The sequence below is a fragment of the Passer domesticus genome, chromosome 6, assembly GCF_036417665.1.
Source record: "Passer domesticus isolate bPasDom1 chromosome 6, bPasDom1.hap1, whole genome shotgun sequence".
Lineage (NCBI taxonomy): Eukaryota > Metazoa > Chordata > Aves > Passeriformes > Passeridae > Passer > Passer domesticus.
In genome coordinates this window covers 52065228-52092418 of record NC_087479.1, presented here as the reverse complement: position 1 = coordinate 52092418, position 27191 = coordinate 52065228, and the positions used below count along the sequence as shown (strand labels likewise).

Below are 27191 nucleotides of genomic sequence, written 5' to 3'. Positions count from 1 at the left end.
CTTGAATTCTCAAGCTCAATTAATCCCTCTATTTGGTGCTGTAAAACTGCTTTTGATATCCCCAAAGTCAGGTTACTTTTCAGAGTGTCCTTTCTGCATTTCACAGCATGGGTTTAATGTATGGAATACTGACATGTCTGGAACATGTTTTTGAGAAAAGCAGAGCCTGCTTATCCTGGATAAAAACCACAAAAGCAGTAGCAAGTGCAGAGATTTGCAGTTTGTAATAATGCTCCCAGTGGTTTGCTCAGCAGGTGCAGGGTGTCACCTTCCCTCTGCAGGGGCTGGGGACAGAGCTCTGTGAATGCCCCATCACTCAGCTCCACTCTTCAGTCTGCAGCTGAGCTCTGACACGTCTGTCTCAAGGAAGCAACTCCTCTGAGCAGCCTCCTGTGCTCCTCATTAGAGAGCTCCCCCTGCTTAGGTTGTCAGCAGTTTCCTGAAGAAGGTACTGGCTCTGCCTCTCTGCCTAAAGCTGGATGTCCCTAAACATCAATCCCTTTTAACATTGGTAATAACTGTAGTAAGGGAAGTTTTTCTGCAGGGAGGGAGGAAGTTATGTCAGCATGTTACTGTCTCAGAGGCTACAAGTTAAAAATGCAACAAACCAGGAAAGCCTACCACCAGCAGCCAGAAAACCCTTAAAAATCCTCAAGGCTTTCCCAAGCCTCATTAGGCATGGCATCAGTAGGAGAACTTAAGGGTGTGTATGCAGTGTGTGTCCCAGAACAGGAACTCATATGCACAGGTATGTGTGGAATATTTAACATCTCACTTGGGCAGCACAAAAGCATTGGTAAGTAATGGGTGGCAGGTTAGCTCAGGATTTTGGTGTTGGTTAAATGCATTTGGCTAGGAGTGCACAGGGAGCTGCGTTTGTTTGTGTGATAAAGAAATTCTTTGGCTTATAAAGCTGAATTCAATCTATATATGCTTGTGTGTGTTTAAGTCATGCAGAAATGATCAGCCTTTGTGACTTGCCACCTGTTTTGAGTTAGAGGAAATCTAAGGTTGTCTGAAGGCACATATTTCAGGCCTCATTTTCTCTGGCAAAAATGCAGGCAGGAGATGCGTGTTCTTCTGTTGTAAGAATACTGCCTGCTTACATTTAGGCATTTTCTTAAATTCTTGTATACACTGTATTTAACTACATAGCAAAACTTTTCAGTCTTTTCTAGAAGACTAAATACTTTCCTCTGCAGAGCTGAAAAATGTCTTTATGCTTCTCTGAATGTCTGAATTTCAGTTCTGCTATCTAGAATATTTATTTGTGAATCATGTTCAGATGAGAGTGTGAAATCCTAACTTTGACTCAGCTGACAAATTTAGGATATGAGAATACATCTGTATGTGAAATTTCACATATGTCTGTCTCTCTAATGCACACTGTTATCAACCCTTTTTAATGACAATATTTTTAAATATTATAATTGCATTTTTAAAAACCCAATCCTCCTTTCTGTTTTATATCAGTTTCAGGCAAGAGTGGCTGCTACTAAAAGTGCTCTGCTAATTAAAAATAACTTCCCTGTTTAAATGCATATGGTGCTTTATCTTGTACAGACTGGTGATTTGCACTGAGATGGTCATACCAACATTTTCATTCTAGTGGCATATTTTAAACACCTACATTGCTTGGAGGATTAAGCGTTCCTTATATCATGAAGCTCTTCATAAAACAAACAAATAAACTTCAAGGTTTGGAATGTAGTCTCTAGTATCACATTGCCTGTTTGTCTCTGTACTGCTTATGCAACTGCTTATGCATTGTGCTTTTTTAGTCAGAGGAATGTATAGTGGTTAATTTCAACTTTTGTTTTCAATTTATTTGTTTTATAAGTCTAACCCAATTATTTGTCCTTTTGAAAGAAGAGAAACTAAAGATACATACACAAAAATTAGAACTATGCTTTTAATGTACTGTACATTAATGTACAGGGCAGAACCTACTAAAAAATTGTAATTTACTGAATTATCCCATATGTCTCTGTTTTTCATGCTGAAACTTGTCCTTGTTGCCTAGAAAAAGATACATGTTATGTCCATCTTCAAAAACTGTGAAAAGCAGTGTCTGGAGAAGGCAGACTGCAGCACAATCAGATTTTTAGATGATGCAGAACTGAGGGGTGCTGTTGAATGCAGAGATGTCATTCAGATCAACCTGGACAGGCTGAAGGAATGCACTGACAGAACCCCAGGAAATTCGGCGAACATTTTTGTATGGGTCATCTCTGTAAGTTTAGAGAGCTAAAGGAAGCCAAGATTCATGTACAAAACCTCTCAGTGTTATGCTCTGACACCTGGTTCGGTTACCAATTCCATGATAAATTTTTTGGGGCAGCTCATCTTGATTTCTTTATTTTGGGGTATAGAATCCTGTAAAAGTCTCCTTCCAAGTTGCTGTCCTTTTTCAGAACAGCCCACTTGACTGATCAGCAGCTCCCACAGTGTGGGCAAACAGCTGAAGGTGCCAAACCCTTTGGCTTTTCTGGGAGTGCTCAAGGCCAGGCTGGATGGGACTCTGAGCCACCTGGTCTAGAGGAAGGTGTCCCTACCCATGGCAGGAATTTCAACCTGAATGATCTTCAGGGTCCCTTCCAACCAAAACTATTCTATTTTCCTATGAAATTTTATAAACTGTTGGCTGATAGGTGTGCTGTGTCCCTGTGTAATTCTTCATAGAGACCCAGTTTCACCTTTTCCTCTCTTGGGTCTGAGTTTATTCTTTCCCTTCAGCAGCTGGAGAACCAGTGAGCAGCATGCCTGGTGTTGCATGCTTCATCACTGACAGAAGGCACTGTTGATGCTAACAAATAGAGATTTCTGTAGCTATGGATGGTTCCCATTAAACAGAAGGACTTTTCTATCTGTTGGGTTTGACTGACTAAAAATAACCATCTGATATGCAGAATTTATAGTCATGGTGTAATTTTTGAATTTATAATGCATTTCTGTTGGTACTAAAAAAAGGAAGTTAATTTTTCATCTAGATATACTGACCTTGGAAGTTGTGGAATGTAGTAAAGATTACAGCAAGATTATGACATTCTTAGTCAGGATAAATATGCACCATGATGGTTTTATGCTTTAGTAAAGTCTGCTAAACCTTCAGCAGCACATTGACAACCATCCAGAGTGAATTTTCATTACACTTATCCAAACAATTTTTATAATCTTAGCAAGCATACTCCATCTCGAGGTTTATTTAGATGAATAATGTTTCAGATTTAGCTGATCAAGATAAGTGCTTGGGAAAAAAATAGCTCTTTATGTGGAAAGATTGCTGTCCTTTTCACTCCTTATCTCGTTGTTTTCTGGTACTGGGCTCAATAAAAATAACCTTCTTCACCACTCCTCACAGGGTAGGTGTGGGTTTCAGAGACCTGCAAGCCCAGCTCCCACTGAGTGCAGAGCCAATTGTATGGATGCACGTTTTTCCAGCTCAGGAGAAATTTCCAGAGCAAACTGGAAATTTCTCTGTTGTTTCTTCACAGAATCACTAGATTGAAGAGATCATCGAGTCCAACTCAACCCCAAGACCTCAACTAAACCATGGCACTGAGTCCCACATGCAGTCTTGTTTTAAACACATCCAGGGATGGTGACTCCACCACTGCCCTGGGCAGGTCATTCCAGAACTTTATCACTCTTTCCATAAAAAACTTTTTCCTAATATCCAACCCGTATTTCCCTTGGTGCAGTTTGAGACTGTGTCCTCTGGTTCTGCCAGTTGCTGCTTGAAGAAAGAGACCAACCCCACTTGACTCCCACCACCTTTCAGGGAGCTGTAGAGAGTGATAAGGTCATCCCTGAGTCTGCTTTTCTCCAGGCTCAACAACCCCAGCTCTCTCAGTTGTTCCTTATAGGGCTTGTGTTCCAGGAGCTATTCAGCTCTTCTGGCTGTTTGGTGCTTTCTAAATTTTCACAGGAAACTTCCCCATTGCTGCCAGTTTTCTAGGATTCATCTCTGGGCTACCCGTTGTAGAGCACTGTAGGATTTTTACCAGGGAAGATAGCTTTAGCCTCTCTGGCAGACTCTAAACTTTAATGTGTGGTTCAGGAGATTATTTTTCATAGGCATTTTCTCAGTTTTAAAAGAAGCATATTCTTGGGAAAGGCTGTTGTTTTCAGAACTTGTGTGTACAGAACTTTGCTGTCTAGGATCACTTGGGAGGATGGGAGGTGGCAGAGCTGAGTGATTTTGGGAAATTGGACCGTGTTGGAATGGTTCTTCTCTCAGACTGGCTTGCTGTCCAAAAGAGGCTGGCATTGTGACAGGGAGAGTGTTTGTTCCTGAGGTCACTTCTGTTCGGGACTCCAGATATTAGGGTGTTCCTGCTCGTCCTGCTGGTGTGTGAGCTTGGAGAGTTACCTGTGTGCCTGCTGGGCCACCAGCTTTAGTCTGCATGGGGCTGTTTGCATTGCCAATGATAGATGGCTTTCCAAAATTGCAATTTGAATAATCAATAGGAGGCAGGTAGTGAAATGGTAGATTTCTGCTGTGCTGGGGACCTGAAAAATAAGGCATGACAGTTGTATTCTGCATTCCATAAAATGGAAAAGATTCTGGTAAAGTGGCCTGATTTGCATCTCCAGAGATGTTGTCCTGTTTACACTTTATTCACAACAGAAGTGATTCTAATTCCTGTACTGTGAGTGAAGTTAAACCACCTTGCTGAGAAGCTGAGATTCTTTTTTCTTTGTGTTCTTATATCCATGTTTTATTTCTTAGAGTTTTATGCCACAGCTTTACTGCTTTGCAGAGCTTTGGTGGTACATTTTCTGTAGGAACAGAATTGTTGCATTGGCCAGAGAAAAGCAATTTAGGACAAATGCAAAAGGATTCAATGCAAATAACATGGAAGGTTCCATATAACAAGCTTTTTGCAAAAGGGAAGTCAGTAACTAAAAATACAGCTGTTAAAAGCAGATTTATATTCAAGGAGACTTGATAATGCTACCTAGGATTTATCAAAAACATAAGTATATCTCTATTTGCATACCAATTTCTTATTATGGCAGGACCTTGGATGTGCTTCCAAGGAAAGCAGAGTGAAATGCTTTCCTGGGCTGCACAGGTGCTACGACACTGGACACTCATATGCCAACACAGAGCTGTCCAGGCCTTGAGCATTGAGTTACTCATTACCTGTGTCCTTGCTGTTCCTGTGAAGTGGTCACTGTCCAGCTTCCATGTCAGCCTGCTTTAGGAAGCAGTCCCAGCCCTTTCTGCCTGTGGAAAGGGGAAGTGATGCTGCCCTGGGGCTGATTCTGCCTCGAATCTGGTGGGAAGTCTGTGTTGTGTTTCTAAATCTGGAGCAGTGGCACGTGCAGCCTAGAAATGATTGCAGCGGTTTCTGCATTGTCAGCTGCAGCCTCTCTGGGGCTGTTAGGGTCAGATATGAGCTCAGTCCCTGGGAGACTGCTCCCACAAAATTCACTGTCCAATGCTCAGACTCAGTCAAGCTGTTTAGAATTGGGGTTGCTCTTGAGAGAAATGAGTCAGTTCCACCCTGGAGACAATGTGAAAGTTCTCCCCACATGGCAATGGTGTTATGGCTTATTGATCTGTAAGAAATTTTGTCATCAGTTGGTAACCTAATGGGGTGAAAACCAGAAAACTTGAGTCTCCAAGTGAAGCTGAAGGAGGGTTGTTGTTTTGTTGGTTTGTTTTTTTTCCCTTTTGTTTCTGGGTTTAGAAAGGAACGTTGTCGATTGAATTCACATCTGGTTGGCTGATTTTCTTTGTGGAAAAACTCCAAATTCATTGTGAAGATTAGAGTAAGCGTTTATGGGTTTTCAGGATTTTGAATGGAATTTGAAGTATTGTGTTTTCAAGCAGTGGACAAATCAGTTTTCTCATAGGTATTTGTTCATGTTCTAATTTTGGCATTTCTTTGTCTATTTTCTAATTCTAAAAATTGTTTTATGCTTCGTGTTGTGTCTTGGGATTTCATAATGTGCTTGCTCTTTTTGCAAAAATGCACACATATTCATTGAAGTTCCTCATGACAAAAAGTTCCTCATCTAAAAATTGTTGCCAAGTTAGTTGGAATCAACATATTTATCGAAAATAAGCTGCTTTTTAATGAGAGTGGAATTTGCAAATCATAAAAATTGATGAGTGTGTTAATATGCAAGATTTGCTTTAAAAGAGTACAAACACGCTCTCGTACTGTTGCCTTATTTTCTTCATAATAATGGTTAACAAATGTATCTCAAAGAGGTCTCGTGAGCAAGATAAAGAAAAATTGGTTAGCCTGTGAAAAGTATTTGGCAGCTAAAAATGTCTTTTCTCTCAAGCTTTATCAGTCCCCTCTTTTGCATTTAAATTCATAAATTGTAATTTATATAGGTTTGGGGTTTTTTTTGTGCAAATTCCTCTGGAATTTTAAATGTCCAGCATTGCAAAACTTCAGAGTTTTTTTGTAGTTTTGGGTGGATATTATTGAGTAGTTTCTGGCATATCTCTACATTTTTATTCATATTTATTTCCTATAAGTGTACTGTTTTCCAAGAAGCTCAGATACTGGAATCTCCCGGTAAACTCTTCTTGATTTTCTCTGTTTGAAAACTGAAATTTTTCCTTGATTACAATTATTTCAAAATATCACCTCACTTAGATTCTTGTGCTTTGTGTTTTAGATATTCGTTGTTTTAAAGTGTAAGACTATGTCGAAGTTGTTTTCTGGTCCATGCATCTCTGCTTATACTGTAGCCAAAAATTGTGTTTGACCCTTGCTGCTGTTTTATGCAAGCAGACCAGTTAGGCTACATTATTTCATTTCAAAACCCAACCATTTGAGCCATCAGACTGATAAAAAAACAATAAATATCTTTATAAAACAAAACAGTTGTGTGTTAAGGATGCACAAGAGTGGAATGCAGGTATTACTAATGTACCTAATTACTCATTTTAATAATTGTGGTGCAAATGGCAGCCACATAAAATGATTATGTGGTCTCATTTGAGATTTTAATTGGTTGTTTGATGACATGTTGTTTATTTTGGCTAAAGAATCACAGAATCACAGGATGGGGCAGGTTGGAAAGGACCACAGGGGTCATCTGGTGCCACTTCCCTGCTCAAGCAGGGTCATTCTGGAGCACATGGCACAGAATTGCATCCAGATGGTTCTGGAATATCTCCAGGAGGGAGACTCTACAAAACCTCTGTTAAATGCTTGGTCACTGCACAGTGAAGAAGTTCTTCCTCATCTTCAGGTGGAATTTCCTTGTGGATCAGTTTCTGCTCATTGTCTCTTGTCCTATTAAAGAGGATACACCTTTGATTGGAAGTTCATTTCCTAAAGAGCCCTGACAACTTTCTGGCTTTTTTCAGACTATATTGTCTTTGGTTTCAACAGGAACTTGAATATTGTCAACAGCTTGTTGCAAAACATCTGTACACCTGAAATCTGAAGACTTAACGGCAGTTTAAAAGTCTGACTTTTGTCATTATATTCCATCTGAATTCCCCATTTTCTATAAAATGTTTCTAGTAAAATCATTAGCAAGTGGTTGTAGTCATTTGTTCAGGGAGTTGAGTAATTTTCCACTCTCAGCTTTCTATTACCGGGAAGTAGTATCAGCTCATACCCTACTTTCTGGAGTTTGGAAAAGTTTCCAAATCAGTGTGGAAATATTGGATTTGAAATAGTTCCTGGTTTGGTATGGCTTTCTGATATGCTGAAAGATGCAAAGAATGTAATTGAACATCATCTTGTCTCCTTAAACTTCTTTTGAACTGTAGTTGTGAAATATTTAATAGAAAAACAAAAAAGAAAAGGAGGGGAAGACATTTTATAATTCTGTAATGGTTTTAGAGTAGTGCAAGGCATTAGAGCAATTGAAAACAGTTATTGTTGCATTTAAGTAGTGCAGTAGGTCGATGACACTGTGCATGCAAAGTTTTTTATTGAAAATGTTAAGTAAAGGGGAAGTATTACAGTGCAACTTTTAAATGTATACTGAAGATAGATTCAATATTACTTAAAGATTCATAGCTTTTTAATCCTAAGAATACTGGCATCAAATCACAAAGTGCATCATTAAATCTGCATTTCACTCATGAAATATGTCTGATAATTACACAGCTGTTAGCAAGTCATGGGGTTTACAGAAACAAGGATATGATCCAGGCTTTCTGCTTAGCATTTTTTTTTCCTTCTAGTAACTTGTCTTGCAAAATGTTGAGTTGCAAGCTGTCATTGATACTGGACACTTTCTTAAGGTCCATACATAACTCAGATCTATAATTTTATACATCATTTACTCCCTCAGCTATTAAGTTTCTACTTCACTGTGGACAGAATGTAAACTGTTAGAAACTTGGAAGAGTACCAGGCAGTGTAAAAATTCCCAATTTTTTTGTTTCTTTCCTAATTCAAATACTTTGTAAACCAAAGTAGCTACTTTTGCAATTCTCTCCTTTTCTACTCTGTTATAAAGAAGACGTTGTTCTTGATCTTTGTTTTCGGCTGTACTTTTTGCTTTACCCTTCAAGCACAGCTTGATTTGCTGTGTAAGCTGTCTTGGTGGCTGGTGCTGAGCAGCTGGAAGCAAAAGGAGAAAAAAGGCAGTAGAATGGTAGTTTTGAGGAAAAAGTGGACTTGAAGAATATTGAGATCGGAAGAGCAACTCTAATATTAATTGTAACCACATTTATTGGCTGTCATGCTTTAAACATCACTGTGTCTGGGGATTTCAATTAAGTCATGTAGAAATAGATTCATTTTAGTTTAGCGAAAGAAGATCTATTTGGTTTTTTTTGGTGTGTTTTAAGACACAAGCTGCTGCCATTGCACTGGTAGCTGTGAATACATTACAGAATATGCCACATTCTCAGTGCTGGAGTCTTTTGCTATGGTTTTACCACCAAGAAAATAAAATAATTCAGGAAAAGCCTTTAACAATGAAAATTAAAGATGTTACTGAAGATCTGATTTATTACACCCAAGAATATTAAGCGATTTCCATGGGAATCAATTGGACAATCTTTGGACCAAGTCCCAGCACTTGACAGCATCCCATGCCTTTTGGTGGGTTTGAGCTTGGCGAAGATTTTTTTTTTTCCCCAGTGTCCGTGCCATGGCTCTCATATCTTCCCCTGCAAGTCGTGTCTTCCTCCTCGACTTTTTGCCCTGCCTTTGCAGCATCTGTGAGCTTAGTTTTGGCATCTTTAGGTCCTTTGCACTGAACCTCCTGTAATCATGGTCTATTTCCTAGTAGTCACTAAATTTGCAAAATTTTTTTTTTTTTTTTCTTCAGCAACCATGCCATGGCTCTCATATCTTCCCCTCCAAGTTGTGTCTTCTTCCTCGACTTTTTGTCGTGACTTTGCAGCATCTGGGTGCTTAGTTTTGCTAACTTTTGCTCCTTGCACTGCACCACATTTCCTCCCACACCATTTTCTTGTAGTCACTAAATATCCCGATTTTCTGGGTTTTGGGATTTTTGTCAGCCGCACTTCATTTGATCATATCTCCTTTCCAGAGCGTTTTAAGCCTTTCTTTTCAGGGTCGCGAGATTTCGTTTCCTAAAATAGAAAAGCCTTGAAGCTTTAGCTGAGCACAAATGCACCTCACTGAACGCAGAGTCACCAGGGCAGGGAAGGACGCCCGGATTGTTCAAATCCCCTCCTGTCATTCCAGAAGTTGGAATCATTGTTGTTCTCGTTACAGGGTGCGGTCAGAGCTTCAGGCTTGAGGTCACGAGTCACACTGTGCTGTGCCAGTTTGATGGAGTTGGGTTTGCAGATGTGTCCAGCATCAGGCAGTTTAAATTGAGGATAATTTTGTTATTAATGTGTGTTGGAAGATCTGTGTCTTGTGTTCTACAACTAAAAAAGAACAAAATGTGATGGCATTTGTTGCTTATTGTTAAAATTTTGTGTTTAGGAGATTTTCTGGTTTTCTTGCTGCAGCATACCAATTTCACTTCTGCATGATGAGAATTCTATTAAGGAATTGTTCATCTCTGAGACTGTTTAGGGTAGGGTGCTCAATACGTGCAAAGAAACATAAAATTTACAATAGTAGAGGGAAAGGATGACAATTCCCTCAGGACTGAGTTATAGCTATAGCATTGCTGTCTCTTTTGTGCTTTTGGGGGAATGTTTTTTGGAACAGCTCTTTTTTCAGCTCTCAGTGAGACAAAAAATTGGAATATGCCCATCTTAGGCACTCAAGATCATGCAAATGTGGGAATGTTATCCAATTTGTTTTACTTGTATTTCTTTCTCGAGTAATGATGTTCTCCCTGTGTTTTTCCAGCAGCTTTCCTGTGAAGTGTGTTGTGTCCAGCTTTGAAACTCTTGTTTCCAGTTCTGAAATTCTTGAATTGAGGTAAAGGTTTTAACAAGGGCATAGTAGTTGCTCTTCATAAATGGGATGCCACCAAAGTCTCTGATCAAAGTGAGCACTGTTGAAACACTGTTCAAACGGAATTGAATTGGAGAAGGTTGTGAAGAGAGTTCTTGAGCTTTCCAGATGGCTACAAAAGAAGAAAATTAAGAACATGAATACCTGCATCAAAAAATGGGGTATTCTTAAGTGTAAGGGTTTGTGAAAGGGGTAATTAAATTCTTGGTCTAGGTTTTAAAGTCTTAGCATGGCTGTCCTAAAGATAACACAAGAAAGAGGTCTGCAAAGGAGCTGATGTAATTGAAGCAAAGAAAGTTGCTGAGCGGGATTTTTAAGAGAGTCAGTTCAAATGATAGTGTTTTAGTTCCTCAGCCTAGTGAAGAACTTATGTAATTATAAATAGAATATAAAAGAAAGACATTTATTAGAGGTTTTAAGGGAAATGGTACAAGATAAAGAAATTTTAGTGTCAGAGGTAAGTGAAGAATGGGTCAAAAAGATGTGAGTCAGTGGTGACAGGAAGAGTAGGTGGTCAGCTATGGCAGAAAATTACATTTTCTTGGATGAGGGTGGGAATACCAACTGAAACACTGTGGATGGTGACTCAAGGTTTGGTCTGCCACTCAGTCTGTACACATGTTTACGTATCCAGCTCTTACTCCAAAGTGTTGATAGATCTTTGTATCTTTGTAGATTGCTTTTGGGGTTTTTTTGATTCAAGGTAATGAAATAGGTGACATGCCTTTGACCTTTCCCTTAGTGTTGCTTTTTATCTCACTGATTTTGAAGGGTAGGTTGTCTGAATCCATTGGTGCATGGAGAGCAGGGAATGTCAGTTCTGTGCCTGGCAGACTGGAGTGGGCTATGTCACTGCCTTGCTATTCCATGTGACACTTGATGGCAACTTCTGTGAGTCGGAGGTGCTGCTTAGGTGTGATTTACGAATGAAGAACACCAGCCTGTGAGCTCTCCCATAACCTACAGTTCCAGAAAATGTTGTCTAGATCCTGGTAGAACTGACCTCTCTGTTCCCTCTGCCTCATTTTGTTCTGGTATTGTGGTATGTTTTTCTTTCCTGTATCCGGTGCTCATCCGCTTAAGTCACTTTTCTTGTGCTTCACTGGTAATTTTAATGTTTTTTGAAAAACGGATATATGGAGGAATGTTTTTAAAATGTGTCAGTTGTTCCATGGTAATACCAATGAAATATTTTCTGTTTTCATTATGAGAAGTGATGAGAGTTCAGAACTTTGATAATGTAGTAGATTGCAATAATTTCTTAGGGAAGGCTACAAGCATTTTGAGTAGGCTCATGTGTCGGCCAATATTTGTTTGCTGTAATGGATTCCTTTCCATATCTGCAGGGAACAGAAAGTAAAACTAGGTCTTTAAAAATCACCGCACAGCAACAAGAAAGTCAATGTACTTGTGTGGTTTTCTGTTGAAAAATCCTTACCCAGGTGAAGGACATTGCATTTCCTTTGTTGAAGCTGATGAGAACTTCTTTATATGTGAATTGATTCTGGTCACTTTTTAAACATCACCTCCTAAAGGGCAATGGAGCAGCAATTCCCAAATGTCACAAGTCAAGCAGATGAGGCAGAAAACTGGCTTGGCTGAACAGGGTCTTCTCTTGGAAATAAGGCAGAAAAAGGGAGATGTGTGTGGAGTGGAAGCAAGGTCAGGTGATCTGGGAAGAATACAGTGGTGCTGCTTGCCACTGTAGGGAGAAAATTCTTGTGGCCAAAGCTCAGCTGGAGTTGAAGCTGGCCAGAGCTGTGGGGGACAATGAGAAGAGTTTTTAAAAATGCATTAACAGCAATAGGCAAAATAACTGGCCCATTACAGGATGAAGATGATCACTGCAAACAGGGCTATGGACAGGGCAGAAGTGTTTAATGCATTCTTTGCCTGTGGCTTCAACCAGGATGATGGACTGGGGAGGGTGGTGAAGGGTCTGAAGGGGAAGCTGCATGAGGGATGGTTGAGGTAATTTGGTCTGTTCAGCCTGGAGGAGACTGAGGGGAGACCTCACTGCTGTTACAAATTCCTCCTTAGGGGAAGAGGAGGGGCAGGCACTGACCTCTGCTCTCTGGTGACCAGTGACAGGACCCGAGGGAATGCCCTGAAGTTGATTCAGGAGAGGTTTAGGAAAAGTTTCTTGCCCCAGAGGGTGTTTGGGCACTGGAACAGCTCCCCAGGGCAGTGGTCACAGCACCAGCCTGGCAGAGCTCAAGAGTGTTGAAGGGTGCCCTCGGGCACATGGAGGGACTCCGGGGGATGGCCTGTGCAGGGCCAGGAGCTGGACTCCATGATCCTTGTGGGTCCCTTCCAGCTCAGCATATTCTGTGATTCTGTGACATGTTCAAGAGTTGAGCTCAGTTAAAAAGAAATTAACACATAGTTCTGGCTTTGCATAACGAACGAACAGAATTCTGTTCGTTCTGGGTGAACTGTAGTTTGCAAAATGAAGTGCAGGGACTTTCTGACCACTGCAGAAATGTGTAGGCCTGTGTTTATGACTCGAGCTCTACAGCAGTGTTTTCAAGCTGTTGCAGCTGAGATTTTCAAGGGCATAGCATCCTAAATACCTGGGGGGTAGGAAATACTCTTTTGTGAAGAAACAGCCTGTTGGTTTCTATTTTGGTGCAAATCTGTGCATAATCAAAAAACCATTCTGGCAATCTACTCTGAGTTCATCTGTGCGGGCCAAAACCATTTGATAAAGTATCTACTGCCTGCTGCACCTTCTTGTAAGAAAATGAAAGAGTTTCTTAAGTCGCATGGTGTTGACTAGGGAAAATAGAAATAGCAGGAAATTTTTGTAATGTTTTACAGGGTCCTTGAATCCCTAATTACTCTGAAAGATTCCTTCTTTTCTGTGCTGCTGGAGGTTGTGCGTAGGACACTGTTGTTTGCTGTTCAAGTGTCATGGGTCAACACATGTTTCCTGGTATGCAACTGTTGAAAAGGGGGGGGGTGTTTTCTTGTTTTTTGTTTTTTGGGTTTTTTTTTCTAATGTAACCCATACACACATTGTCAAAGCTCATCTATTATTCTTTTAATGTTTGTCCAGTACTACATAGTTATTTTCAAATTTTCACTTAATTTGTTTGGAGTTTACAGCGAATACTTTTCGTATTATTTTTCTTTCGTATGATCTGTTTCATATTTGGGAGACTCAGGAATGTAGGAAACATTGATGCACCAGGAAGTGCTGCCTGCACTAGGGTATTTCTGCTCATCTTGTATCATTTCTCCTGAGACAAATGAATGACTGTGCTAATATTTGTAGGCAGCCCTTGCTGCTCAGACAAGACCATCATGTCTGCGATGTTGTCATCGTCGGCGCTCACGCCGTGCTCGCCATCCTACCGCCTGTGTCTCAGACTTCCAGCCTTCCTCACAAACCAAATTTTCATTTTACTAGCTTGAACTTTAGTGAGCGCATTGCTAAGCTGTATGTTACTGTTTCTCTACTGAAATGTCACCAGCCATTTTCTGTTGCTTAAAGCAAAGGCTTCAAACTTCTCGTGGCCTTGTAGGTGTCCATGTTGAACTCCTAATGCATTTTAGACCTCAGGTTTTAGTCTCCTTTCAAGCCAGACCGGAGCAGCAGTGGTCTGCTTGGCTGTGGGTAACTTCTGACAGTTTCAGAGTCTTTTAAAGATGGTTTTTGCCAGTATATTAATATTTTATTTTAGATGAGAAAAACAATAAAAGAGCCAAAAGTAGTTCAGTGTTTCACTGAACCAGTGTAGAATTTATTTTTAGTAGTTAAGAAAAATCCCAAACGTTTGCAGGTGATTTTTGTGTTGCCTGTATCATGAAGGAATAAGCAATCACTCTTTTAAAAGAACATGCTGTCCTTTTGAATAGCTGTATTGCACAAGTGATGTCTGAGGCAAAAGAGTGGGGTTTTTTTCTTGTTTTACTTTTTATTTTTCCTGCAGATGGCTTCCTCTTGGGTATAATTTGGAATAAATTTCAGTACTGTTAAGTGTTTTGGCTCTTTATTTTATTCAAAGTATGTAAGACATTACAGATGCCTTGAAATATTTCTATTTCCTCTGTATGCTTGTGGGACAATAGAAGGGAACCCCCCATGGTTGACTGGTGTTTCTATTTTTATATATAAGAGTACCACTAACATTTGATTAATTTGGGGAAGGAAACATGTCAGTTATTTATTTTTTTTCAATGAGATTGTGATATTTACAATGTAATTTTCCATGTATTAATTCCTACTATTCAATTGCATCTTCTATTGTGTAGTAATTATTTGTAATAATTTGACATGCATAATAATAACAACAAAAATGTATTTTCCCCACGTCTTGTGCAATTTAGATGATAAAGATGTGGTTTCTATTTCTGCTCCCTGTATTTTATGAGAGGATCTGTAATTGTTGATGTTCAGTAATGTTTAGTTTCAAAGAACAGTAAGGGCAGCCCAGGTGCCTTTGGATATAAGGGACTGGAATTCTCCCATCAGTAAAGAAGTAAAGAGAAGGCCCTTTTTGGGCATCCTGTCCCTGCAGAGGGCACTTTGATGAGCTGAAGTGCAGTTCTTACATTTTGTCTGCACTTGTTAACCCACTTGGGACAAAGGGGGAAATGCTTGGTTTTTCTGAACAGTGAAGTTACCTGCTTATATTTTTCAATTCTCTTAACATGGCATTGTTTTAATTAATTACCAATAAGTGGGATTTATAAGCAGTAAATCCTTTTGCAAGTATAATTTGCAAGTATAATTTGACCAATCATTTTACATTAAATTATGAGGACAAGATAGAATTATCTAATCCCTATCTATTCACTTGAAAAATATTTATTCCTTCATAGACAATCCTACTCAAATCTTTCCAAGAACTAAATTTTATGGTATGAAATGATATAATGTTTTGGATATGTTGCACACAAGCAATGAAGTTTGCTTTCTTTTTAAAACATTTCAGTTTATTTTTAAAAACTTCCCCCCCACCCCCCCTTTTTTGGCTTCATGGAGGAGACCATATGTGATACATCAGCTTATTTAGTCTGACCAGAGTCTATTAATTAGCACCACTGATTTGTGATACAATGTCCAGCAATTCTAGTTATTCCAGCTAGTTTCAGTCCTGTCCAATTTGATAGTGTTCTTGAGATTAGGATGAAACCAGAGCATCTCCTGAGCTTAAGGGAATTGGTTACACTGATGATGCTAACGTGCCATATGCTGCAAAGGAAAACAAACAAGTAAAATAAATCCCTGAATCCCTCTCAGCTTGATTTGGTAGAAAATTCCATCTCAGCCCTTGATTTGGCATGCAGCTTATAGTCACATAAGCAAGACAGGCCAGCCAGAATTCTCTGCAAGTACCTGCCAGCCCCATGAAGTGCTGGATGGCTGCCACTGGCTCTCTTGCAAAAACTCGGGTGTCCAATTAGGTATCCAGGTGGAAGTGCTGTCTAAATCTCCATGCTTGAGTGGCTGAAGCTCTGAAGTATGAGATCTGATTATAGCTATATAATGGTGGAAAGCTTCAAGTGTTACGAGCACGTTCAGCCCCTGAAAGTTTCAGAGCAAGAGGTTTTGTGTACAGATTCCCAGGTCCCTCACGGGTCTGAACTGACTTGTGCTGACACACATGGACAAAATAATTTCTTCCAAAAGCTGTTCAATTTTACTTGAAGGACTCCAGCTCCAGCTGAGGAGAGCATAATGCTTACCCTGATAACTTGACTCTGTTTTCCATACCCTTCACTGACTAGAGTACGAGATCTTATTTTGAGATTTGAATTTTTATGATAATGAATTCGGAACCCTTATCTGAAATCTTACTAGCAAACACCTTATCTACAAATAACTACTCTAGAATGTGTTTCTCAACTCTCTGCACTGAACTCCAAAAGCTGAGCTCTTCTAAACTCATGGTATGACACTTGTTTTCCAGCACAAGTGTTGGGGCTTTTTTTTGTCTTACTTGGAAAACTCTATTCTCTACACCATGTTCCAAAGTGATTTTTTTGGCAGGTCTGTGCCTGCCCAGTTAGGACACATGGGACAGGATGAGGCTTTTAGCTGGGAGCAGGGCTGGGTATTAGATAATGCCTCTTCAGTAGAGGTGTCTTCACTGCTGTGTGTCTCTGGTAACAAAGATGGGTTATCTTTTCCAGTCCCTCAGCAAGCTTGTCTTTAATCTATGGAATGTGTTTTTAAAACACAATTGCCACAAAGCATCAAAAGCATCCAATAATTTTTAAGAGAGAAAAAAATCTGGGTATACTTATGTGATTGTGATTCTATTTATTAGCTGCATTGTATTGCTATTACCCTACTCTGAAAAACCATTTTAATGCCTTTTTTTTTGCAGAAACATATCAGTCATCATTCTGTTTGTATCTTGATTTTGGCTCTGATGCAGCTTTAAATTACCTTCTGCTCATTTACCTGAGTTGACTGTTGTGCTGAACTAGTCAGTAATTTCCTGTGGACATTCTTTTTTACCCTCTTAAAGCATTAAAATTATGCCTTTGGTGTCTGGGCCTCTGGAAATTCCTCCTTTTGGAATGCTGAGTTTAGTGGTGAAGAACTCCTCAGTCCTTTTCTGCTGCATGCAAGTTGCTTGAAAATACTGACTTTTATCAGAGGTGCTCACATTCTCTCTTCTATTTTTTTTTTTTTTTTGGTCGTTCCAGTAACTTCTTGCAACAGAAATCTGTTCCCCCATAAAAACTTGTGATGCTCTGTTTTAATTGCCATATAGTGGAGATCAGAGCACATGCAAGCTGCAGTCCTGTGGTGATTGTGCAAAGCTCCAGTTTAGCATGTTGTCCAAACATGGAGTGCTCTGGAGAGCTGCCAGAAGGGAGGAAAAGTGGCTGCCATGAATAGATAGGGACTTAGAAGCACAAACTTCCTCAGTGCCAAACCTCTCTCAAGCTTCATTCTGATGAGTTTTGGAATCTCAGAGTGCAGAAAGTGCTAAATTCAGCAAGCCTACCTGGAGGAAATAGTCTCTTGCTCCAAGTAGCTGTTTCCTGGCATGCCAGCTGCGCACATGGAAGCATCTGCAGTGGCACAAAGGCTTTTTGTTTACACTGGGGCTTTTGGCAGACACGCTCTCCTGCCACAGCCCTGAGAGATATCCTGTAGTGCAGGCCAGCACTAATGCCCACTGCTTATGGGACGATAATACAGACCCCAGTGGTGTGGGAAGAGAGGACAAGTATGTCTCACGTTGTTGATCCCAGTTCTCTGCACAGGAAACTGAAACTCAGTGGAAAGCACCAAACTTTTCAGCTGTCTTTTCATGCTACGTATTTTACAGGAAATGCATTCCATATTTTTCTTAATTAGCGCTGTGGAAATGCAGAATTCAGTAGTAGCAACCAGTGTACAGAACTTCATTGGTGGAATATGTTCATATTGCAATCCAGTTGTTTGGTATTTTTTTATTTTAGCTCCCAGCCTAGTCTTTCACTTATATAAGATGTTTCTTTGTGAGATTTGTAGTCACATTTTATTTTTTTGTGTTTATGTATGTACTCTTCTGTTTCCTTGTAGAATCTCACACCTGCAAAAGGGGAAATCAATTGTGACCTTAAGTGGGAAACAATAATATGACTCATGTAAGAAGTATTGTTAAATTCCCAAAATTAACAGACCAGCAATGTACTGCCCTTTCTATAGTTTCCTTTGTTTATTTTTAATTTAACTTCTCCTAGCTGAGTCAAGCTTTTGGGGCAGGGAGCTGCTGTAGTTCTGTGTGTCCTTTGCATCTCTGTCGATCTGAGGTTGATGGAGCAGTGTCAGGTGTGGTGCTGCTGGGAGTGGCTGCATGTGACAAGGTGGAGGTTTTGGGAGTGCCCTCCCTTCAGACCTTCCTCCCCTGACATGGTTACATGGCTCCTGCTGGCCTAGGCCAGTGCCAAACCTTTTAAACTTCCCCAGTTGCATCATGAAGGGATATATTTGAAAAATAAATTGGTTATCACTTTGCACTGAGCACTTTTTTTTTAGGGAGTTTTAGGTATGTATTACCCTTTTTGTGGTTTCCTCCACAAGTGTTTGTTCCAGTTGAATTTCTGCTGTTTTCAGAGCGAATTCTGACATTGAATTAATTTGCCTGTTTCAAGACTTCCTGTTCTGTATTCTGTCATCTTGAGGCTGTTGGATCTCTTTTGAATCTCTTAAGTCCATTTTGCTGCAGCAGTCCCAGGCCTTTCGGTGGTTGTGTCTCTCTCAGGTCACACCAATGTTCTTTCCAGCGTACACTGCAGTGCCATGTGCTTACACACACTGCCCCCAACTCCCACTTTTTTTCTTTTTTCTGAGTGTTGAGACTTGAATCCATCTCTGGCATATTGTTCTAAGAAGTTTTTAGATGGTGGATACAAAAATCCTATCATATATTAGCACAAAGCTGCTTGTGCTTTTTTACGATTGCTAGAGAGCAACAGACTATCTCCAAACTGTAGCATGGTATTATCAGGGTGGTTTAATATCTGATTGTGCAGGTGTGAGTGATAAAAATGAGATAGTGAGGACTTTGTGTATTATGGTAGTATTTTATAGAACATTGACCTGGAGTAGTATTAATCATTAACATAAAGCAAAATTTATGTCCGTGTAAATTGCTTACTGGGTGCCAGTTGTAATTGTTGAGTGATATATGTTCATTACCCTGCTATATATTTATTTTTTGGACATTCAACCAATGCAATAATTGCACATGCTGTATGTATTTTAAAGCTAGGTTACTCTTTATCTAGTAAATGAGTTGGGAAGTCACTGAAGACTGGGGAATGTTTATGGCTGCTCTTGTAACACAGTGCTACTACTGCCAAAAGAGAACAAGAAAGAAGGAAGGAGAGAGAGAAAGGAGCAAAAAGAGTGCAATAGGCAAGGTTAATATTTCGTGCTTCACTGATAATTGTGCATAAAATGCTCAATTACGTTTCTAAATAAAAACTGTATTTCGAGGCTTGTCTATCTCAGATGACTACTGATCTTTTAAAAGGTCACGGGTCATTAAAAATAGGAATATAACCAAGCCCCAAAACAAAAAAAGCCAAAAACAAAAAAAAAAAAACCAAAAAATCCCAAAAAACAACAACAACAACAAAAAAAAAAAACCAAAAAAAACCCCACAAACACAAAAACCTCCAAAAAACAAAAAAAAAGGAAAAAAAACCGCTTCCCAAATGAATTAACTATTAGTATAATGTCACAATGCATTTTCAAAACCATCCTGAGAAATGGTTGTTGAAAAGGTTAAGAGGGACACAGATGCTTCTTTGTCTACCTTGTGATGAAAATTAAAACACAAGCATTGAATACAAGGAATCAGTTTCTTTGATAGTGTTATCCTTTTATAGTCCTTCTTTAAGTATTCTAAATATCAGAAATCCTCCTTCCACACTGTCTTTTTGTCTATAACAAACACAGTGCATCACTAGAACTGTATTATTCTGTATTCACTAACCTGTGACTGAAGTATCAATTGCTGATGTCATGTCTTACTTGGATTTATTGCTGTGTTGTAATTGTCTTTTCTGTCTTTCATGTTGAACAATTAATTTCCAGACTTCTCTTATTCCTTTGACCAGTGGTACCATGGGCAGCAGTTACTACTGACCGGCAAGGATTGCTTTGTAAAAAGAATTCTGAGGCAGGCCCTGTATTCCTGAACTTCAGGTGCAAGACCCTAAGTTTAAATTTATGACTTCTTAACTGTTTGATGACGTTTAAAATGTATGGGGTTTTTAAAAAAAAGTACCTAAAATTCTCTGGTGTAAAGTATGTGCTTCAGATACCAAATGTATGGATGTTTGGGTTGCCATACTGATGTACATCTGAGAATTCCTGGTTGTTGTCCACAGCTGCCTTGCTCACTTCACCAGAGATAGCCCAGAGCAGTGTTGGGTTTTACTCTGGGTGGGTGTGGTAAGAAAAGATTCTGGGTCCAAGGGTCTCAGAATTTTTAAATTTCCATAAGATTATTGTGATAACACTTGGCTGAAATCAACGGGATGGACCACTGTTTAAATAGGTTAAAAAAATAAAAAAATATTTGCACAAGCCTGCCAATTCCACATTCTTACTAAACTTCATTAGAATGGAGATGTTGGAAGTTTGTTTTGTGAAAAAAACCCATTCAATGCCATTATTAGTCTTGTACTATTTCTGAAATAAAGGCTTTAGCTTGCAGTACTTCCTCACAAATCACCATTTCTGTAGACTAGCCTGGTTTTGTTCAGAAATGGTCAGAAGAGTATTTGACAGCTTTTTGTTGTTGTTGTTTTAAATAAGCCACTGGAATGGCAATACTAAGTGTTCTGAAAACACAAGAAGGAACTGTTTTCCCACTGGGTGTAGTTTTCTTTCTAAAAGCCTGTTCAGTTGGTTTTATTTTTTCAGAAGATAAAATAGGAGTACAGTTGCTGCACAAATGACTTTTACAAATTTGAGTTTTCATTATAGCAGCTCATTCAGGAAAGGTGTTTAAAATTATACAATGTTACAAGGTTTTAAAAAGGCAAAGCAATGAACTTGAAACTGATTTTTTTTTTTCCAAGTGTATGTGTAGATATGCACCCAGAATTATTTACTTGCTGGTGTATGGGGGAGGTTAACCTTGATTAATTTCAGAAAAAGACTTCTCTGTCTTTGACTTAGGAGGATGAATTGACTTGTTCTAATTGACATGTTTCTCCATATTTTAATTTTCTGGCTTTGTGGAACTTTGCTTCAGGGTCTCTGTGACAAGCTTGAGCAGCTGCATATTGAGGATCATTTTAATGTGCAGCTCCAATGGGAGAATTCCTGGTCTGTCCCTTGTGCAGGATTAGTGCCACTGAGAGATCTTTCAGCATCAATAATGTGGAAGCTCAATAATGTGGTTGTGGATCTTCCCTCTGAAGGGAAATGTTTCTTAGTGTCTGTTTTTACGTGGCTTTAAGGGTTTGAGTGAGGAGCTGAGGTGGAAGTGTCCCCAGCACCTGGGCAGAGGGAGAAGGATTAGTCACCTGTAATATATATAATTCACAAGCAGCATAGTTCACAGGTGCCTCAAGGTGGTTATGTAAAGATTCCTCTTGGAGAATGCTGCATTTCACTTCATTCCAAGGTAGAAAATTTAAAAAGGTCTTTATTTTTTATTTCTTTAGAGTTTTAGGATTAAAAGCTATTGTTTTGTTTGTGAGTTTAATTGTTTACAGTTGATCACCAGAGTATTCTGCAACACTGCAAATGGGCTTTTACCTGGAAATAATTTGAACTGTGTGTTAAGTGCCCTGGTTTTATTTTAGACCAGGAGAAGGATAAATACATGGTTTCTTGGATACAAGATATTGAAAGGCAGGAAGCTGTTACAAAATTCAGTCTATATTTTGTGTTCTGTTTACATCCAGAGTTATCCAAAAGCTCCAGGCGTTTCTTCATATTTACGGCTTCATAACATTGCTTTTTTTATCATGCCAGTGAGCATTGCAATTGTTTTGTTTTAAGTAGAGGTATGCATGTGAGAGAGAAAATTCCCTTTGCCAAAATTCCATACATAAGTGAACGGAGAAATGGTGAAATACTCAGCAGCTGGTGCTAGGTCATGCAAGTCCAGATGGAACAAACTTCCTTCACATAATGTCCAGAACATGGTTCTTTATTTTTAGGGAGGTTTGCAGGACAGATGATGATGATACATGTTAAAAACAAAGCACAGTTACTTGAATAGTAAGAGCCTACAGAAGCAGGCTTAATAAAATGAATCTTTGTACACAGAGTGATTCAAGGAGAATTCAATGTTTGGTGAAAGAGTTGAATTAGAAAGGAGAGTGGATATCTCTGTCAGATGTTTTAAATTTTAAAATCATTTTGGGATCTTTTAATTCAAGTTTTGTCAATGGAGTTCAAGTGTTTTCTATTTTATATGCATCCTAGATAGCTTTGGATTTTATTTGATGAGACAAGTGCACAAATATATTTTGAAGAAAAAAATAGAGCGTGAGAAAATATCTTAAATATAATTATTCAAGTGAAGGATTCTGTCACAGAATCTTGTCTGTGTGAACCCTTCACAAAGTGCTTTCAAAGGATGGCTTGCAAAGGATGTTTCGTGTTGTAAACTTTCTGAGCAAGCTTTTTTTCCTTTCTCCCTTGATCTTGCCATCAGAGGTGGTGGATTTCTGATGGAAAGCTGACCAGCTCATTGATGCAGCAAACAATGTAAAGTGCAGAGGGAGCAGTCTGTGGCTGCACAGACCCAGCTAGAATATTGGTTTGAGTTTTTGTTGTGGACTTGGTTGTGCTCAGGCTGCAAGGCCAGAAGAAAATGATGAATTTCTAATGTGCACTTCAGCAGCTGGGTCATTTATGGTCCGGTTTCTGAAATACGGATATTATAGTTTTGCCATGGTAAGGATATAAAGGACTGAAATTTTTCTTTAATGAAACTTGAACACTTTGTCATTACTGTTCATTATCATGATATTTAATCTTCATATTCACAGTAACCAACAAGCCTTCTTCCAAGGAATTCTAAATCCTTCAGTGCTTTAATAGAAATTGTGACAATTTCAACATTTTTTTCTTCAATTTTTCAACAGACTTTTAAGTGCTCCTTGGGGAAGTAGTCATGGCCTCGAACCACTGGGTGTTCAAGCCCATCTTTGGAGAAAAGTCCTTTTTCAAGTGAGGGTGCTCAGGAGGATCTCCTCCATGACCTGTCCCTTTCCATTCAGGATGTCCTGGGATTCTGGACACCAAAGCTATATACAATATAGCTAGGGGATATGCTGATTTATGCAAATGACTTACATTAATGGAGAGGGACAAGGCAGGCAGCTGTGGCTCTAGGTTAGAGCGAGGGAACAAATCTATGAATCAAGCAAGGATGATGTGTTTAGCTTATAAAAATCAGAAGAAAGAAATGTCACTTTTAAACTGATTAATCATGTCTAGACTTCAGCAAGAAGGCTTGTGGTGATGACATACAAATTTTTTGAAGGTAACAAACCCAGTTACACTGGTTTGAAACGCCATGCGTCATTTTTAAATCTGTCTGGTTTCTTGTTTAGTCTGAAAACATTTGTGGGAATTATTAAGAGAAAGTTCTTTGCTTCAGTGGGCACCTGCATTTTCAGACAATGCCTCAAGTGTAATTTCAGCACCTGCAGTATAAGATGTGTTGCATATTCTTCAGTGCAATTTCTGCATATCTGCAGCAAATTTTAGAAGGCAATCAGTTCTAACATGGAGTCTGTTGGAAGCACTCGCCCAGCATTAGGGGCTCATTCTTATAAATTGTAAGCTGGACATTCTGCTTCATTCTTATTTTCACTGCCTTTGATAGAAGTTGTAGTCTGCTTCCAAGAATTCTGGCAAATAAGTGAAACAATATGGGAGCGTGTTGGTTCTTAAACTGTTGGGGTTTTTCTTGTTTACTGGAGAAGCCACATGACCTTTGGCTTATATTCACAGTGATGCTTGTCTGTTTTGGTAAAGCATCTGGTTTGGTAAGGACATATTTTCCTATTCTTAGTAGCCAGAGAGTGCTGGTAATCATCCTGGAGGGTAACTTGTATTTATACTGGTTTGGAAAGTTCTTCTCAATGTTGCTTGCATTTCAAATATTGTGCTAATATTTATTACCTTATTTTAAGGAAACTGAGAAACAGTCATTGTTTAATCTCTTGGGGGAGCCTGTTGTCTTTATCCTCAATCTCTTTATTTATAAATTCCTTCTAGTTTATTTGAAAACACGGACTCTCTGTGTAGCCAGTGGATGTACTCTACTTTAGCTGTTTTCCTCAGAAATCACTAATTGTTGTTTTCTAGTGAAATAGTTAAATCTAGAAAGCATGTTTTCATGCCTGATGGAGGCTGACCTAGGACAGAGGCTAGATGGAGTTAAAGAATAAAGTAGGTATTTATTAGAAGGCCTCAATGGACACACCTTGGGCAGCACAAGAGCCCAGCCAGGGCTACACACACCCAAGATGAACCCAAAATGGTCACAAAATGGACAACCAGTCATGGGGTCTCTTTTATAAGTTCTGCTCCATTTGCATATTGGAGTTAATTGTACAATTATAGCTTCAGGTCATGAAGTCTCATCCTTCTTGTTTTCCTCTCTTCAGTCCACATTGTTTATGCCCTTGGGCCTGAAATTTGGATCATTTGTCCTTGGTCTCGAGCTAGAAAAGGAATTGTTTTGTCTCCCTACTCTGTGAAGAGAGATTACCATCCTCTAATATGAACTACACACCAAAGTGTATAGAACCTGAAAAACATAAAAGCTAAAACCTGAGGCATCATTTTGTACACAAGATGACTTTGAAATTGGGGAGGATTCTCACCTGTGAGATGAGTAGGTTTTAGACATGCATGGATTGAGAGGTTGCTATTGACAGCAGCATGCCCAGATCCGAAGTCTCCTCTGGTAGTTCAAAGTTGAGTTGTAGGGTTTCCCTTTGCATTTCCCAGTTTACAGGGCAGATGTTGGAATAGATTTTATGCAGCAGACCCGCTAATAATGCATTTTCCCAATAAAAAGAATTGTTTTCAAACAATACCAAAGCGCTTCTGTGCCTTTAGGAAGGTAGGGTTTGGAATGGGCAGAATGGGGCTTTGTCCAGGAATTCCAGACTCTCAAAAATCTGAGACTGTTGTTTCCAGGTGTGAGGTGGGGCATCACCTGTAAAGCTGAAAGGCAGTGGCACCAGCAAGGAGCTCCTGTGATAACTGGGAGACTTGAAGGAGTGTTGAGGTTGTAAACTCGAGTGTTTGGACCTTAGGAAGCCTGAGCTGCATGAACAGCCTTGATTTGACCTACCTTGTAGGAATAATTTGGTTTTAATGGCATATAATGGAAAAGTTCAATTTATTATGAGGCTCTTGCTGCATTCTTTGCATTTTGGCTCATATTTGTTGAGCAGAGTAATTCACAGTTTTGGGGGTTATCTTGTTGAACTATGGATTCCAGGCTTCATTTATTACACAGACACCCCTCAAACTCTGCTATTCATGGAGAACTCTTAATGATTTTTTATTGTCAAACTTTTTAATGATGTTTTAGTTATAATGTCTGTATATATTTGCCATATTACATTATCTTTATAGCAGTCCTGCACGATTAATAGCAGTATCTTCTTATTTTTAACTGACGTGGGATGAAAAACAAAAGGAGATTAGGCCAGTATTATCAAAATCATGGACTGATACTGGATGCTTAACTTGGAATGACTAGGATGTCTTTTCACAGAGTACTTTTTGATGTTCAGAGCAGTTATTCTCAGATGTAGAAGGGAGTGCTTAGCACTTCTAAGGATACAGACTCACAAGTGTTAAGCTGACTATCTATAAGTTGAAGAATGTAACATGAGAAAACTTCGGTTTTGAAGATTTTCCCAGGATCATAAAATAAACTGTATATCAGAGGCAGAGTTTTAACTGGTGTTCACCTAAGACTACCCAGGTTTTATGGTAGAGGTTCTAAAGATGAATCTGTAGAAAGTGTTTGTTTACAATTTATTCTTCATGCTCTTTCAGTCTTTAACATCTGTCTAGAGGAATGAAGCAATTCTGGAAACTTGAGATTTTGACCTATCTGTTTGGTTCCTTTGGTATCTGCATTGTTTAACAATTCTAGGAATTTATTGTGGGTTTTTATTATTGTTATTACTCCTAATACATAAGGGGCTATTGCTTTTTTGTCTAGATTCTGGGTTTATAATTTTGCTGCTAGAAACGTACTTGTGATTTTTTTCATGGATGTGACTTTAGCCTTCAGTAAAAGAAAGGAGGGGTACAGTATCCCATAAAGCCCATTTCAGGTATCTTCAGCAAACTGATCCCTGAATTTCACCACACTCTTGCATTAGAGAGTATTCATTTTAAAAGGGAAAGAAACCTAACAATTTCCACTTTGCTGTTGAGCTGTAGTTCTCTGTTTATGCTGCTTGTGCGTGTAAAATTTCAAATGTTTACAATGAAGTTTACAGAAGTAATCAATAAATAGGTGGGAAATACTGTTCTGTAATATTCTTTTTAGGAGTGAGTATTAAAAAATTTTGCAAGTAGATGCAAGTAATATGTATATATATCTATGCTTGATTAGATAAATTATTGGTGAAATAAGTGAAGAAATTAAAAATGCAGAGCTGTTTTAAGACACAAGAATTTTAGCTTCAGATTCTAACCTTTAATCCAATGAAATCTGCATCATGTGTCAATTTATTCTCGTTATTTCCTGTTGAACACCGCAAAGATGCTCTTGAATGCTGACTGTATTTAAAGGAATACATTTTCTTTTTATAGTGTTTATTCTCTCCCTTGATGTTTATAGAGCTAAATTTATTTCAGTCTTACCAAGTCCAAGACATATTGGGTTTTCCCCATTTTCTTCAAATTTTGCAACCCTGCATATGTTCACTTTAAGTAAAACCATCCTTGATAAGGCTGAAATATTTTTCACATTTCTGAAAACAACTGGTGTCTCTGCTTACCTGTGTCTGTTTGCTCCCTCAGTTTTGCCAGCCTGGAGGATGGCAGCTCTCCAAGGAGAGGAAACAGCCAACGTTCTTCGTGGTGGTTTTGACTGACATCGACTCAGAGAGGCACTACTGCTCCTGCCTGACTTTCTATGAAGCAGAGATTAACCTGCAGGTAAGAGATTTACAGCAGCAAACAGAAATGCAGGAAGAAGTGCCTACAAACAATGGATCAGTGTCACAGAGAGCAACTTGAGAAAATATTTTGCTGTTCCTTCTAAGGGTGCATTTTTCTTTCCTACAGAAATCCTTGTGTTTTTGCAAAAGGTGAGCTTGAGGCACTTTTTTGCGTGT

The 27191-nt window shown here is 39.1% G+C and overlaps 1 protein-coding gene across 11 annotated transcripts in view; it reads left to right on the top strand.

The window, feature by feature from the left end:
* Positions 1-27191, top strand: part of SBF2 (SET binding factor 2) — a 230524-nt gene that overhangs the window by 70957 nt on the left and 132376 nt on the right. For all 11 annotated transcript variants that reach the window (XM_064425493.1, XM_064425489.1, XM_064425488.1 and 8 more), the window contains one exon: positions 26875-27012. In XM_064425493.1, coding sequence (XP_064281563.1) covers positions 26875-27012 — 138 coding nt within the window. The remainder of the gene's footprint in view (positions 1-26874; positions 27013-27191) is intronic.